The sequence below is a fragment of the Phyllostomus hastatus genome, unplaced genomic scaffold (genome assembly GCF_019186645.2).
Source record: "Phyllostomus hastatus isolate PE091 unplaced genomic scaffold, TTU_PhHast_1.1 phas_contig_86, whole genome shotgun sequence".
NCBI classification, from domain to species: Eukaryota; Metazoa; Chordata; class Mammalia; order Chiroptera; family Phyllostomidae; genus Phyllostomus; species Phyllostomus hastatus.
The window spans coordinates 15,239,590-15,254,032 of record NW_025333977.1 but is presented as its reverse complement, the minus strand read 5'-3'; the positions used below and the strand labels follow the sequence as shown (position 1 = coordinate 15,254,032).

General features: G+C 44.7%; 1 protein-coding gene across 3 annotated transcripts in view; it reads right to left on the bottom strand.

Moving 5' to 3' along the window:
- Nucleotides 1-695: 695 nt before the first annotated feature.
- Nucleotides 696-14,443, bottom strand: part of PPM1L (protein phosphatase, Mg2+/Mn2+ dependent 1L) — a 244,071-nt gene continuing 230,323 nt past the window's right edge. For all 3 annotated transcript variants that reach the window (XM_045851343.1, XM_045851345.1, XM_045851344.1), the window contains exons 3-4: nucleotides 13,532-13,693; nucleotides 696-10,383 (exon numbers count right to left, since the gene is read on the bottom strand). In XM_045851343.1, coding sequence (XP_045707299.1) covers nucleotides 10,037-10,383; nucleotides 13,532-13,693 — 509 coding nt within the window. In that variant the 3' untranslated portion in view covers nucleotides 696-10,036. The remainder of the gene's footprint in view (nucleotides 10,384-13,531; nucleotides 13,694-14,443) is intronic.

The following is a 14,443-nucleotide window of genomic DNA, read 5'->3' as shown; positions in this document are numbered from 1 at the left end:
ATTCATGGGCTTCGTTTTCTACTCTGGCTACCAAATATTATTTTTAATGAAAAGGAGAAAAATAATGCAAGCCACATTTTTCAGCTTTGTTACAGCCAGTTCCAAATTCAGCAGTCTGGTGATTAACTTTTATTGTTTTCATCTGGGTGCCATATATACATATATTTCACTGTCCTAGAGTTCTCCAGTGTTCCTTCCTGTGTCCTGTGAACCCCCTCGCAGAGGGGTGTGCTCCTCTGAACCTTTCTCCCACAGGGGTGACATGCCCTGCTGCTGGAGTTTACGTGTACGTAGAGCGCATCTAACCCCGATCGCCTCATACTGGTTATATGATGTGAACTTGGTTGGTGAGATGTAAAGTTGGGTAGATGTGTTAACGATAAACGACTTTTGTTGCATATATTTGTATACATTTTTTAAGTCCCTTGTTTTGAACCAGGGCCAGGCTTATTCCTGTTCCAAATGAAAATGCCCAGTCTCGACACCTCCTATCTCTCCTGCTTCTGTTATGCTTCAGTCTTATCCTCTGCCCATGAACTGTTTCTTTGCTTTCTGTGATTCCAAAATCGGCAGCTACGCTCTAACTCAAAAGCATTAAGAAATTATAAAATTCAAGAGCAGACATTAGAATGGAAAAATGAATTTAACCAAAGAAAGAAGATAGGAACAGAAAAAACCCTCAGAAGTTCCACATATAAAGTCCAATAACCTTAATGTGTTTATTTTTGCTTTAATCTTGTCATCAAGGGTGAATTTTTAGCTGTTCAGTTTGTATACAACGACACAGGATCAGTGACTGCATGAACACATTGTCTCTACAAAGCTCAGTCTTCCCCAGCACACCACAAGGACCTGAACGACTGCCATGCATCGAGTGGCCGCGCACTGCTGCGCACGCTGAGCTGTACACCACACGGACAGTTTCCCTTTGTTTCAAATGTCTCTTAGAGACAAATATAGAAGAGTAGGTATAAAAACCTCTGAAGAGTACCACGAGTAATGAAGTTTTCCCAAGGTCCTGTTGTGTCTATTACGGATAGGTTTCAGAGACTAACTTACCAGAAAGCCCGACTGTTTAGAGCACTCATTTACCAGGGATTTAATTATTCAATATGATTTGAAGATTCCTAAAAGAAAGCGTTGTCTAATAAATTATGGATGCTGGTATCTTTTTATAAACAAACAACCTCTTATGGTTTTTAAAATAGCAAGAAAATGCTGATGGGATAGCTTTCCTGGTGTTGAACAGGTACAGTAAGAGCTTGTATAAAGTAACCGTTTCAAAATGCAGCAGAGAAAGGGATGAGAACTTTTGCTACATACCATTCATGAAAAATGCTATTCAACTCTGTGGGGTTGTTTTTTTCTCTTACCCTCTCCAACCCTCCTTTTTCTCCTTTCCATGCTTAATAATTGGCCTTCACCTATGGTTTTAATCGTACCAAATCAGAAATCAGCCTGACTTAATTTGAGTGTCCTTTTATACATTTTCATGCTTAAAAACTGAACAAAAAAAACCCCACTTCTGATCACAACGAGATAGTCCAAATTTTCTTCTCATTCACTTTCTATTCTTCTAATTCAATAGGATTCTAACGTAATTTGGCAACAGCAAGTATTTCTTGGATAAAGAAACAACTGGCATGAACAGAGAGGTCTAGGGAGCATGGCCAGGCAAAGGACTTAGACAGCAGTGATGACTTCTGTGGTTAAAAAGTCTGGCGTGCAGGTCTGCTTTGCCACACAGAAAATAGATGCTGCTCTTCTTGTTCAAAATATCAAATTCAGATTCCATGTCTAGGTGCTGGAATGTCTAAAGTAATGATGGGTACCAAATTTATGATTTTTTAAAAATCTGGCATTTAGTCTTCTTCTGTTCCTATTCGAAATCAAGAAATAATTGTATTCCTGAAATGTTTACTTTCTACATAGCAAATTCACTAGTTCATATACATTGGTGATCAACACACTCAGTTCTAGCTTCTCTTTTGGAGCACAAGCATGTTTCACTAATAGCCTCATGGGAACACAAACATGGGCCATGGAGAGAAGTTCTCCTTGTCCCCCATTCTCCTTTCTGTACCTCTCCTTCGTCCAGAAGAATCCTGGAGGGAGACCCACCCGGCCTTGGCCCTGTCCTGCTGAGCTCTGGCACTGCTGCTGCCCCCCTTGGGGGACGTCTCCCTGGGACGCCTCTGCCCCTGCCCTGGCCCCACCTTTTTTCTCACCTCCCTATACCATCCTTGGAAAACTTAGGGGACTAAAGACGGAGTAGTTGTCTGATGTAATTTGCTCAGATGTGGGCAAGATAGTCTTTTTACCGTTCACCATTATGGGTAGGAAAGAACTACTCTGATTCTGCCTGTCCTCACAACTCTAAGTCCAGGGGAGGAAATCATGAAAGATGCCAGTTTTCACCCCGTTTGGCTGGTACTGAGCATCAAAGGATCTATGAAGCCTCCGTTCCAAGTGCCAAGAAGGCAGGGATGGTGCCCGAGTGTTCACACTAGGTGCCTCCCTTAGACTGTCTCTGCTTGCCACAGAGAAGGGCTCAGCAAAAAGACATTAATAAAGGGAAGAATAACATATACAAGCAGATTCACTTACAGCAAAAATAGTGTCTTTCCCAATTCAATTTGTTCGTAAGGTAGATCAATCTGTTATACATGCAATGGTGCTTATGTTAAAAGAAATACACCTTGCACATTTGGCATGTAGGAATTATGTATGCGAACACAGTTCACATTGCAGTGTTTTGGAATAGTTAACTGTTTCACTACTATTTTCCAGGCTTATCGAAATAACCATTCTTCTGAACCCACTAGAATTTCTTCTTTTGTTTTTGTTTTCTTTTCTGGCTGACCATGGGAATGTTGGGGCATTGCAAAACAGATTTCAACTCTGTAATCTGAACTGAATCTGTGTTAAGTGCTATAAATCAAAACCATTTGTTCTAGTAATTGAACAGCAAACTGAAGACAGTGTTGTAGATGTTAATATTTCGATGTGAACATGTACTTCAGCTAAATTTAAAGGGGCAAACAATGCTTTCTAAAAGAGAAACTTGTTTTTTTTTTCTATCTTTGTATTTATGATTCCATTTTCTGAATATATGCCTGAGGTAAAAGGGCAATCCAGATAAATCACATAAAAACTGACTGTGGTTGTGGAAACTAAATAGGGATATATTGGTTAAAGATTTTATTCTAGAGAGAAGGGAGAGAGAAAGAGAGGAAAAGAAACATTGATGTGTGAGAGATAGATCGATTGCTTGGTTGCCTCTCACTTGTCCCCACCTGGGGACCCCGCCCGCAACCCAGGTATGTGCCCTGACTGGGAATCAAACTGGCGACCTTTTGATTTGCAGGACAGTACTCAGTCCACTAAGCCACACTAGCCAGGGCGTAAATAGGGATATTCTTGCTGTAGGTTCCACGGTTCTAGATGCCCGCCCCCCCCCCCGCCACCTTGGCAGGATTTTATACCTTTTCATTATTCAACTAAGTTGTTTGTCCTTACATATACTAAGGCAGATGGTAATTTAAAATGTGCACAAGATATCATTCTCTTGGGTTAGAGATATCTAATATATCATTTCTACAGGGTTTTAAAAAATTATATGAGCAAACATGACCATTGGCAGTATGTGGATTAGAAATATCTCTGAGAAGTAAGAACATTAAATCACTTGGCAGTTTGTTTTAGCGAAATTTCTGTTTTAAATTGAATACTCACTGGTAGTCATGTTGGCACATGGGAAATTACCAGTATGTTAAAGCTCACTTTCAGCTGTAGCTGTGACTATGTTGATCTGACCTCAGTTTTATCTGGGCACTCTCTACAAAATGGAAGGTGTCACGTAGTCTACTGTATTCTTTTTTAAAATTCTAAAAAAGTGTATTTCCTCCTAAAAAATGCATCAGTCCTATGGATTCAGGGTAAAACTATGTCTAGGATTTGGAAAGTGAACAGAATCTAGGACAGTAAAGCTACTTTAGGAGGGCAATGAATGAGACCACATATATCTGTTTTCATTGGGAATGCATAAAATAGGGACTGTAATTTTACTAGCTTTACAAATAACTCAATGTTAATTTTCTTACTTTCGTGTTAACTCTTTAATATCAGAAATCATGATTCATGACATAAAATACCATGTCTCCTTAATTTAAAATATTTCCTTTTATATATTATTCTCCTTTGATTTTGTCTTTTACATTTTCTTAAAAGTGTTTCCTTTACATTCTGACTTTGGTCACCTGGGCATTAGTTTTGAATTGTTTTGATTAAAAATGTTCCAAACTATTTTCCTTAAATGTGAGTCTGCCTGTGCCATCAGTCTGATCAGAAGGAGCATGAGATTCTGTCTTCATTAACATGCCAGCAAAGCAGTGGCCAACGCGGTAAATGGGAAGACTTGCATTTGAATAGGTGCCAATGGGAACAACTGCCTTCTACTAATCTATGTGCTGATGTCAAAAATCACTATTAAATATAACCTGTGAATAGTAAAACTCTGATAATCCACATTTTAAATAATCCACTTCTCACGTTTTTAATATCTGGATATTCTAAAGGTTTTTTTTCCCAATATCTTTGCTTTTGCATCAACTCATTTTAAACTATGCATTATCTTACTAATCTATAAGTCTGCTGAGACAACGGTGCATGACATCACATTTAGCCTGTGGATTTCCTCATGATGAAAGGTGACGGGTACACAGTCCCTCTCCTACAGAGGCAGCTGGTCGCCCGAGAGGATTGTCCTGCTCCCCAACTGGCCCCCACTGCAATCTGCCACCAAGCCTGTACAGTAAGCTGCTTTGCTCAGAGCTCGGGACTCTGGGTTCTGGAGGTTTTTGACATTAATTTGGATTTGGCAAATGTCAGAGGCCAGAGTATATTTAGAGCTTCTAGAATAAATGGAACCACACCTGTAAACATAATCTATACCTTTGCTGCTTGCTGCTTTTTGGTGGGGCTTTAAATTGTGACAATGCCTATGATGATTTATTAAATGAACAGTGACTACATGTTCTCTTCAGAGTCCTTAACTTGGGCTTGTTCAAGTGATTGTACATATGATGATGTGGTTATTACTAAACACATAAATATTATTGTAATCAACTCTTGGTTAAACAGGTTTCAGCTTAACACTAGGAAAGAGAATTTGGACATCTAGAGGGCGGTTGTATTCCTAAATATTAGATGTGATTTTAATTAATGACTTCACCCTAAATTCCCTTTGTATCACGTTTTCAACTAGATTGATCTCTTCTGTTATTTTGAGATTATCCTTCAGAGTTTCTCAAACCCATTGTCCAAGTTGAGAGTGACAATAAGCCTGACCTTTTAGGCAGGAGGTAACCTGACAAACTTAGTTGTATACATAACATGCGAACGGTGGGACAGCACAGGGCCGGGGTTTTAGAACAAATGAGCTTTGGTGGATTTAAAATTATTTCATTGAACCTGGACTGAAGGACAGAGGAAAGAGTAAATAAATGTTAATAGTTTATAACTTTTTCCTCATTTTCTATTATTTTTGGTATTTTTTACTCCCACATAGTGATGTGATGTAATGTAAAAATATTTACTGTGATTCGGTCTGGATGGCAAAGAGAAGTTAAAACAGCAACAACGGAAAGCTCTTGGAACGAATCTGAGGAATCCCCAGGTTGGCAAGGCTCCTGCTTACCACCCACACCAAAGAAGGGAGATGGTGGTTAGAGCTTCAGGTAGGACAGCTGGGCGCCTGCTACCCAGGTGAGGCTGCTGCTAACCACATTACACGATACTCTTTCTTAATGCCTCTTCCCTGAACAGATCAGGCTCTTACTCGACAGGATTAGTGCCTCCAAATTGCAAATTATATTGCAATTACAAAGAGTCATAGTGAATGAGAAAACAGTAATATGTCTATGTATCAAAATTTCTCAGAGTGGGTCCTATGGAACATGAACTCTTTGGGATGTTATTAAGCATTACTTAAAAAAAGTTTCTGTGGTCAAATGACTCCAGAAACCACCAAGCTAACTAAAATTACATCTGTGGTGTGCCCCCCGACCCACTATTTACATTAGAAGCTTCGATGGGCATATATATGTACTAACTTTCTAAGACAGCGTGTTTTCCAAACCCCTCTGATCCTGAAACCCTATACTTAGAAGAGTGTCCTTGGAATGTGTGTTCTGTGGAACTCACTTTGGGAAACGCCGGGATCCCACTTCTCCTGCAGTGTGCAGCTGACTAGCTCCAAGGTCTAGATGTCAGTGGTTTCACCCCGGGTAGTAAATGGGCCCCATTGTGTATCTAACAGTCATGTCATTTCTGGGTCAGGAATGCTGGTGTGATGAGCTAAGGTGATTTGGGGGGGATATTAAGGGAAGATCAGTCTAATGATGGGTTAAAAGGAGGAAAAAATTTCCAAAATCATTGGAAAATAATGTCTCATCCAGAGTATGTATTGCTATATTTTCAAGTGTACAATGAAATGTTGCCCTTTCTAAACCTTTTGCATTGACACAGTTGCAAAAAGGTTTGATCTGGCAACAACTCGGGAAGAAAATCAAGGTATCTACCTGGCAAAGAAAAAAGTGACCACTGCCTTTGTGAATCCTTCATGTATTGCCAGATATCCAGTGATCCAATTCAACAGTGTAACCAATTTCCTAAAATTACTTTAGGTAGGATTAAAACAATGATGTCCCCACTCTCATGCAATCCTGCTTGCACAAAAAGTACGTGAGATGACGTCATTCCAGGTGTATGAAGTAAGGCCTGCTTTAAATGATCCAGATTGCATGTGCTCCTTCACGCTATAAAACGCTCTCTGTGATACTCTCATTACAAGAGATTCTAGACAAGATTCAAGAGGCCAGCACCTTCGATCTAATGCAGGAAGAGCATGTGGCCACTTGTAACCAGCAATGTGTACATACATGTGTTAGAGCAGCGACTTCAGAGTTAAGTGCCTTGGACTAATTGGCCCCATAAAATCAGTGCAGGTCCTGGGAACTAGCTTTAGAGTTTTCTGTATAAGTATTGTTTACTCCTTTGATTAGAGAATTGGAAATATGATGAATTAAAAAAAAATTTCCCTGTCTTCACCCTCCCCACCATCACCCAAATCGCAACCCACATTAAGGACTGGACCAGTGGAGCGGTGTGGCAGGGCAGAGCACACTGAGACCCTGGGCCTGGCATCCTGCTGGGGGCTCATAAACATGTGGTCATTCATTCCCAGCTTCATTTCTAAAAGACTATAAAATCATCCCTAATTTGGCACCATGGGGGCTATTGGCAAGGTGAACTCGGGCTACAGAAGTCTGGGCAGCCCCAGGGGGCATCCAGGGCTTTGGCAGTGCTATTTAGGGAAGCTTCACATGCAAACTTCTCAAATCAACTTCCCTAATAGCTAGATGCCCCCTTCCCTGTCCCTAGAAAATGGGAGCAGCTGTGAGCCACAGGGCACCCGAGGGTGATGTCTGCAGACCCCCAACAGCTGGAGGAGGGTCTGGGGGAGAGAGCTCTGAGACAGGGGAGGAAGCAAAATACTCTGGCAGTAAAAACAGGTATTAATTGAACTGCTGCTATTTCGCCTGGAACTTCTATCTTTTAAAAACCTACAAGCCAAAAGGAGAGGACAATGGCAGAAAGGGAACAGGAAATACACATACTACTTGGTTCAGGTCAGAAGTGAATTCATCCTACAAAGCAAAATTCGGAAAACACCCTGGGAACCTCAGTGAGAGGGGAGGTCATGCCCTGCGGCCCTCGGCACCAGCTGCCGAGACACTCGGCAGGGCCCATGCACCCTGGTTTGCCGACTCAGCAGCCTTCCTGTCTCATCTTCACCCAACAACACTGCTTTCACCTTAGACAATCACAAAGACCACGGCATTTAAACATGTCTTTTTCGTGTAACTATGAATTTGGGGGTTAAGTTAAAAATAAAAAAGGGAAATTGACAGTCGCTGTAAAAAGGAAGAAATTGCTTATTCCTGAACTCGAGTTAGACAGTGGGGCTTCGGTCACTCTCCAGAGTCAGAACGCCCTGCATCTCCAGGCAAACCCCGCCACCTGGCCTGACCGTCCAGCCACCTGCCTGACCGTCCAGTCACTGATGACGGTCAGCCCGTCTCCCACACCTCCTCTGACTCCCGGCCCAAACACACACATCCAGTTGTTTTTTGTGTCTTAATAGGCAAATCCCTCCCTCTAAATGGTGGTAGATATTTTGTACTAGAACATTCTATAGCTAAAAAAAAATTCAAGGTTATAATTCTAATGTTACAGTTTACAAAAGTAAGCAAATCTCTGGGAAAACATTACTAATTCTCCTAGTCAAAGAAAGGCAAGTGCTTGGAGGACTCAAGGGAGATGGCAGCCCTCGGTCACCAGAAGGGAACCTTTCCAACCCCCCAGGTTCTCTGGAATCTGCTTCAGAAAAGCTCCACCGCTGGAGGAAGGCAGGGGAGGGCACCAAGGGCAGGAGGTGCCAGTGAACGGGGCCTTCGAGGAGCTGGAAAGACAAGCGCAGACTCGAAAGAACAGAACCAGGTGGATCCCCTGGCACTTCAGACACTGGGGTGCAGGAACGCAACAAAAATCCTGTCTGGCTGTTTGAGTCACCGAGGTCAGGCAAACAGGATGACTGAGCATTTTCTGTCGACTGACTTATAAAATACTGAGATTAGAAATGTGACTTTGGTAATAGGAAGCTCAAAGCAGCAAACCTGGCCCCAAAATAACTCTGGGCAGATTAACAGTACAAGTCTGAGCTGGGATTCCCAAACAGCTTTGTTGTCACCGGATGGTTTTCCTGGGGAAAGCCACCTGCTGGGACAGGGGTTTGCAGCCAGACATTCAGGGCTGCTGCTTTCCACCATCACAGAGAAGCACGTACCAGCAGGTCACCACCAAATTCCAGAGCGTGGCTGGGAACTCCGTACTGAGCTTCAAGGAACACACCTGCAGTTCTAGGCTGCTGCTTCTTGGAACACTCACTTGAAAGCTACTAGAATAGGAGCACAGGGTAGTGGGGAGTGGGGAGGGACAAAAAGCATAAAAACTGGCAGCTGGAGTGCAGTTCAGGGTGGTAACCTCACCAGCTTCCTCTCTCAAGGCAAACAACAGACTTCTCAAGGGAGACGGTGACTTAGCCATTATTTTCCTCTGTCTATCCTTAAAGATGGAAGGAATTATGATATTATGATTTGATTTTTTGACTTCCCTTAATAGGTTTCTTGGCAATGTAAGACAAAAAAAATCACGGTGTCTGGTTGTGAAGTTTAACAGCTGCCTATTACTTAAAGATGTAAGCAAAAGGTTAAGGTCATGCACAATTAGGATAAACGCACAAAGACTGGTCAGGTGGTGCACAAAGTCTATTTAACTAATGAAGGGAGTGAGGGAAGAAAGGGCATTTCTGCCGTGCAGGCCGCCTCTACCTCCCACTCCCCTCAGTCTCCTTGAGCAGCTGTGGAGTAGCAGACCCTTCCAAATCCACTTCTGGGCAGAGCCGAGCTGAAAACCTGGGCTCCGGAGGACAAGGCATCCTCGGGGCAGCTCGGCCTTCAGCAAAGGGCCCTGCCACCCTGGCTCACAGGCGACATGGTGGCCCGTCTCCTGCAGCTCTGGGAGGCCTGCCCTGCTCACTGCTCCAAAGAGAGGACACACAGTCTGAGGCCTGGGAGGCCCTGGGAGGGGTCTTGAAAAGAATCTTACGAGGGAGACTATATCGCACATATGCCATTCACTTCATACATGTGAGTCTACAGCTATGTATTTATATATTTTGGACATTGGATGAAAGAATTGGGGAACATGAAGAAACCTCTTCCAGCCTCTCAACTACGTGGGCCAAGAGCACCTCTGTTCGTCATCACCGAGTAGAGACCTACGATGGCCAGGGAGGGGGAATCCCACGTCTGGGATGATGATCCTAACCGTAACCTCCACTTCTTTCACTACATTAAAAGAGACGAGTGTGTTGAAAGTCCTTTAGTCTAAGGCAGTGGCGACCCCGAAGGGTTCACTGCTCTTCTGTTTTGCTGCTATTCCTGAACTTCACCACCATGACCGTTATATTGTCGGGGCAGCCTCTGTAAAATGACTGTAAAACTATGCTCTTGGCCCCAAAGTGAGGTTCATCCAAGCGCTCCTTGATGAATCGAACAGCTTCTTCATTGCTGAAAGCATCCCAGAGGCCATCGGATGCCAAGATCATGAACTCGGGCTGGAGCTTGTCCAGGTCAAAGGTCAGGATATCTGGGTCTGGGATGACCACGTTCAGATTTTTCAGTGGATAATCCCCCAGGGATCGAGACATGGCCAGGATTCCCTGGACCCTCCAGGAGCCATTGAAACTGATGAAACCACCTGGAAAGAGAATGAACTCATTAGCCTGGCCAACACCTCACACACCTGGTGCAGTCCGGGCCTGCGCACGAAAGGTAGGCCTACTGCACGTGGCATGTCCCACGTGCTCCCCTCACCCCACCCAGGTGCTGCCAGGAAAGAACAGCAGCCCTGCTGCACGGCTTGAGGTCTGACCCTCTACCAGGAGGCGCTCATGCCCTCACTCTTAAAAGACTTTAAGGAAATATCAATAAGAATATTGAGGGTAAGAAATATGTATGGATCGGTTTTAACTTAACAGCAGCTTGATAGCTCAGTGATTGACAGGAGGGCGCACTAGGATGGAGATTGGAGGAGAATGGCAAAAGGCAGGGGGCAGGTACCAGAGACAGCCACTGGGATCCATATTTTAGCTTGGGATGCCTTTGGCTGTGCCTATATAGATCTCAAAACAGCACCCCAAATAGGATCAGGATTGAAAAATAAGGTGTGTATTTTAGCACAGTGTTCCAAGGCTCAGCTCTCGGGTCAGACTGGCTTCGTTACTTCCAGCTATGTGTGACTTTGGATGAGAAGCTCTCTCTCTCTCTCATCAGTTTCCTTGGCTGCAAAGTGGGGACGATAATAGTACACATTCCATCATGTTGTGAGAAATAAAGGCATTATTCCATATAACTCAGTATAATCCCTGGATATAACATGCACTCAATATTATGTATTATTTTTCTTTAATTAGAACTTTGTCCATTCACCTATTATTTGTCGGATAGTTATTAAGCACATACTCCATGCGAGGCAATTTGCAGGCTATAGAGTTATATGAGATCCAGACCTTTCTCTAAAGAAGTAGCCAGTCTGGCGGGAAATCAAATCCACATGTACTAACACTCACAAGCACAAAGCAGTATTCTTGCCAGGAGAGCCTGGCACCTGCAAATGCTGTCGGCAAATGAGGAGGAAGGGGCGGTGTGCAGTTGTGAAGATCAGGGAGGAGTGAATGTTGAAGCTGGGCTGTGAGCGATGGGCAGGACTTCCATGGGCAGGGACGCATGAGGACACGCCAGGAAGTGTGGTGGGACGGGAAGAGCGCGGGCGGTGGAGTCAGCCGGTCTCAACTCCGGCCTCACCATTCACTGGCTGTGTCATGTATACACAGGCCTCTTGAAGGCTCCGTTTTCTTGGTTGTAAAATGATGACATAATTGACCTCACAAATAGGGAGAGAAAGTGCATGTAAATTGCTAGGTGTGGCTCCCAGCACCGAGTGATATCACACAATGGCAGCTGGTGCCCCTGTTGTGGGAAACAGCACCAGGAATGGAGCCAGGAAGACCACCATGTGTTTGGTGCAGACTGGTTGCAGCAAATTATCACACAAAAAAGGGGGAGATGGATGTCCCAAAAGGAAGGCTGAAGTCAGAGAAAATCCACATGAAGGTAATGAAACCAATAATGGTCACTTCAGTTTTGCTATAAACCATCCCCTGGACAGGTTAGATCCAGCTCCTCTGAGATATTTCCAAATTTGCTTCTACAAGGCATCCCTGCAGGGCAGGGTGGAGGTGGTGGGATGGCATGAAAAAAGGAGGGTCAAACGGGAGTAACATTTCAGAACAGTGATGGACGCTAAGATGACATTTCCAGGTGTATTGCATACACAGCCTTGCCTACGCTTACACAAGAAAAGGCTAACTGTATCTCAATTCAGGGTCACCGGGGGCTCGTGGGAGACGGTGTCCTTGTAAGTAAGGAAGCCAGAGCATTTCACTCATACTGCTTGCAGCCCATCAAAGCTTGATGGACGCTCTTGGGACATCGTTTGTTCCATCCCATTAACAGAAAACTCGACCCAAGCTTTCATTAAAAATTATTCTGCATCACATGCAGTCACTGAAGCAGGAGGGTGTAATAAAATTCAACACTTTTTGACTCAATGGTACTGCTTCCTACTGAGAAGACTCAAATGCTGATTAGGTTCTGGGCAGCAGCTGACCTGTAGAGACTGAGAGTCAACCTGCAAATTACCCCTGGCAGCAGGGGCCAGTCCTGGCCAGAGACCCAGGGCACACGCCCAACCCCCACAGCCGGGCCTGCAGCGGGCGCATCATGCACGGCACACAGGCTGCAGCTGTGCGTGTGGAGAGGCCAGGGAAGGGTACCTCCGGTCCACAGGCCGAAAAGAACTGTAGCCCACACATCTCATCATGAAAATGTAACTATAAATTGATAACCTTCCTTCAAGTATTTGTCCCAGTGTCACCTTCGTGAGCCTACACAGACCACTTCCTGATACTCGCCATTCCCTCACCTGCATGTTCTCTTTCCATAACAGTTTTCACCTGGTAATATCTCACCTTGTAATACTCTAGATAATTTACTTGTTTTATTTATTTGTTAATGTCTATTACATCCCCCACCCTCATCCCAGTTCCAGAATGTAAGTTTATACCCCCAATCCCTAGTTGTTGAAAAAAATGAATACACAAGGGATTCTCACCCCTCAAAATATGTCCTTATACCAGGTACTGAGTGAGGTGTGGGATGATATAAATAAACAGAACAAGCTCTTGCCTCAAAGACCTCACAGTTGGGAAGGCAAGACAGATAAGAGAGCTATACTTTATAAAAGGCGGCCCAGAGGCCCACATAGGATGCTGGGAAAAGACTGAAGAGGCACTTAACCCAGCCCAGGGGAGCCCGTGGCTCAGGGTGCCAGGGAAGGCTTCTAAAAGGACATCCCTAAGCTCAGCCTCACAGGCCATGTAGCTGTTGTCTGCTAGGCAGTGAAGACAGCACCTGCACAGGCACAGAGGCATCAGAAACAGGGTCCACTCGGGGAGTGGTTAGTAGTTCGGCACAGCTGAAGGGAAGCAAGATATTTCAAGCAGGGGCCTAAAGATCTCAGCAGCCTTGAAACTAGTAAAGGGCTCCTTTTGGCCCTTTGGAGTCTTTGGCCATGAAGAAGAGCAGATTCAGCAGCCATGTGTTTGATAGGCAATGTTGTGAGTCCAGCCTCGGCTACCTCAGCAGCAGCCCCGGTGCTGGTCTACTGATCACCAGTAACTAAACACCTTATGCCCCAGGGGCTACCCAAGCAAGGACCCCTCCCCCCCCAACCCCGTCCACCCAGCGAGACAGCAGACAGTGCTTGGGGGCGATCACAAGCTCACCAGCTCTCTTTATCCTCTTTCTTTCCTTCAGCTGGTACGGCTTGTGATCATGAGACAAAGGAATGGCGTTCCCGTCCTTGTCACAGAGGACCCCACGGGAGTCACCCACATTGGCCACGGTGAGGTCTTTATCTGATAGCAGAGCAATCAAGCACGTGGTACCTGAAAAACAAGAGAGGCAACGCAGGAGGTCAGCAATGCCTAGGCTGCTTCGCGTGGTAACTGGATTCTTCAGTCATTAAAACCGTTCCTGCCGGGTGCGAATTTGACTCCAGCCACTCGGAGAATGATGGCTCGCTCGCTTCAACAACACTGATCAAATCTGACAGTCAATTTTCTTAACCGTGTTACAATGTCACTGAAATAGGCTAGGATAACATTATCACTTTCCCACATCATTTTTGTCTCTGCTACTCTTAATTTAAACACACATCACATTTTAAAAGGTTAGAGAATCAAAATCGGTTTGAAGCCTCAGGCAATTAATGCATATTTTCTGCTTCTTGCTGGTGCCGAGTTTCTGTGAAGCTCCATTTGAAAGTGGGGATGATGTGGGGCAGGGGGTTCCCCAGCTGGACAGCCCGGAAGAGCCAGTAAGTGACAGAGGCCCGCAGCCGGACCCCACAGAGCCACCGGGAGCCACGAGGAAGCTGCCTGTACAAACTCGCCTGTACAGTCTGACAGGAAAGACTGGGGGTCAGACACAGGTCAGCTCGGGTGTGACGGAGGCAGACAGTCAGGCAAAAGCTAAAAAACCTACCGTGATGGCAGAGATGAGGCCTCAGTAGACAGGAGGTGGGGGTGGGGTGGTCAGAGTCAGACGGAAGCAAGACTGAAGGCCGGCTCGCCTGGAGCCCGTATGATACACAAAGAGACGAGCTCTCGTCACACCCTCCTCTGAAGGAGAATGGA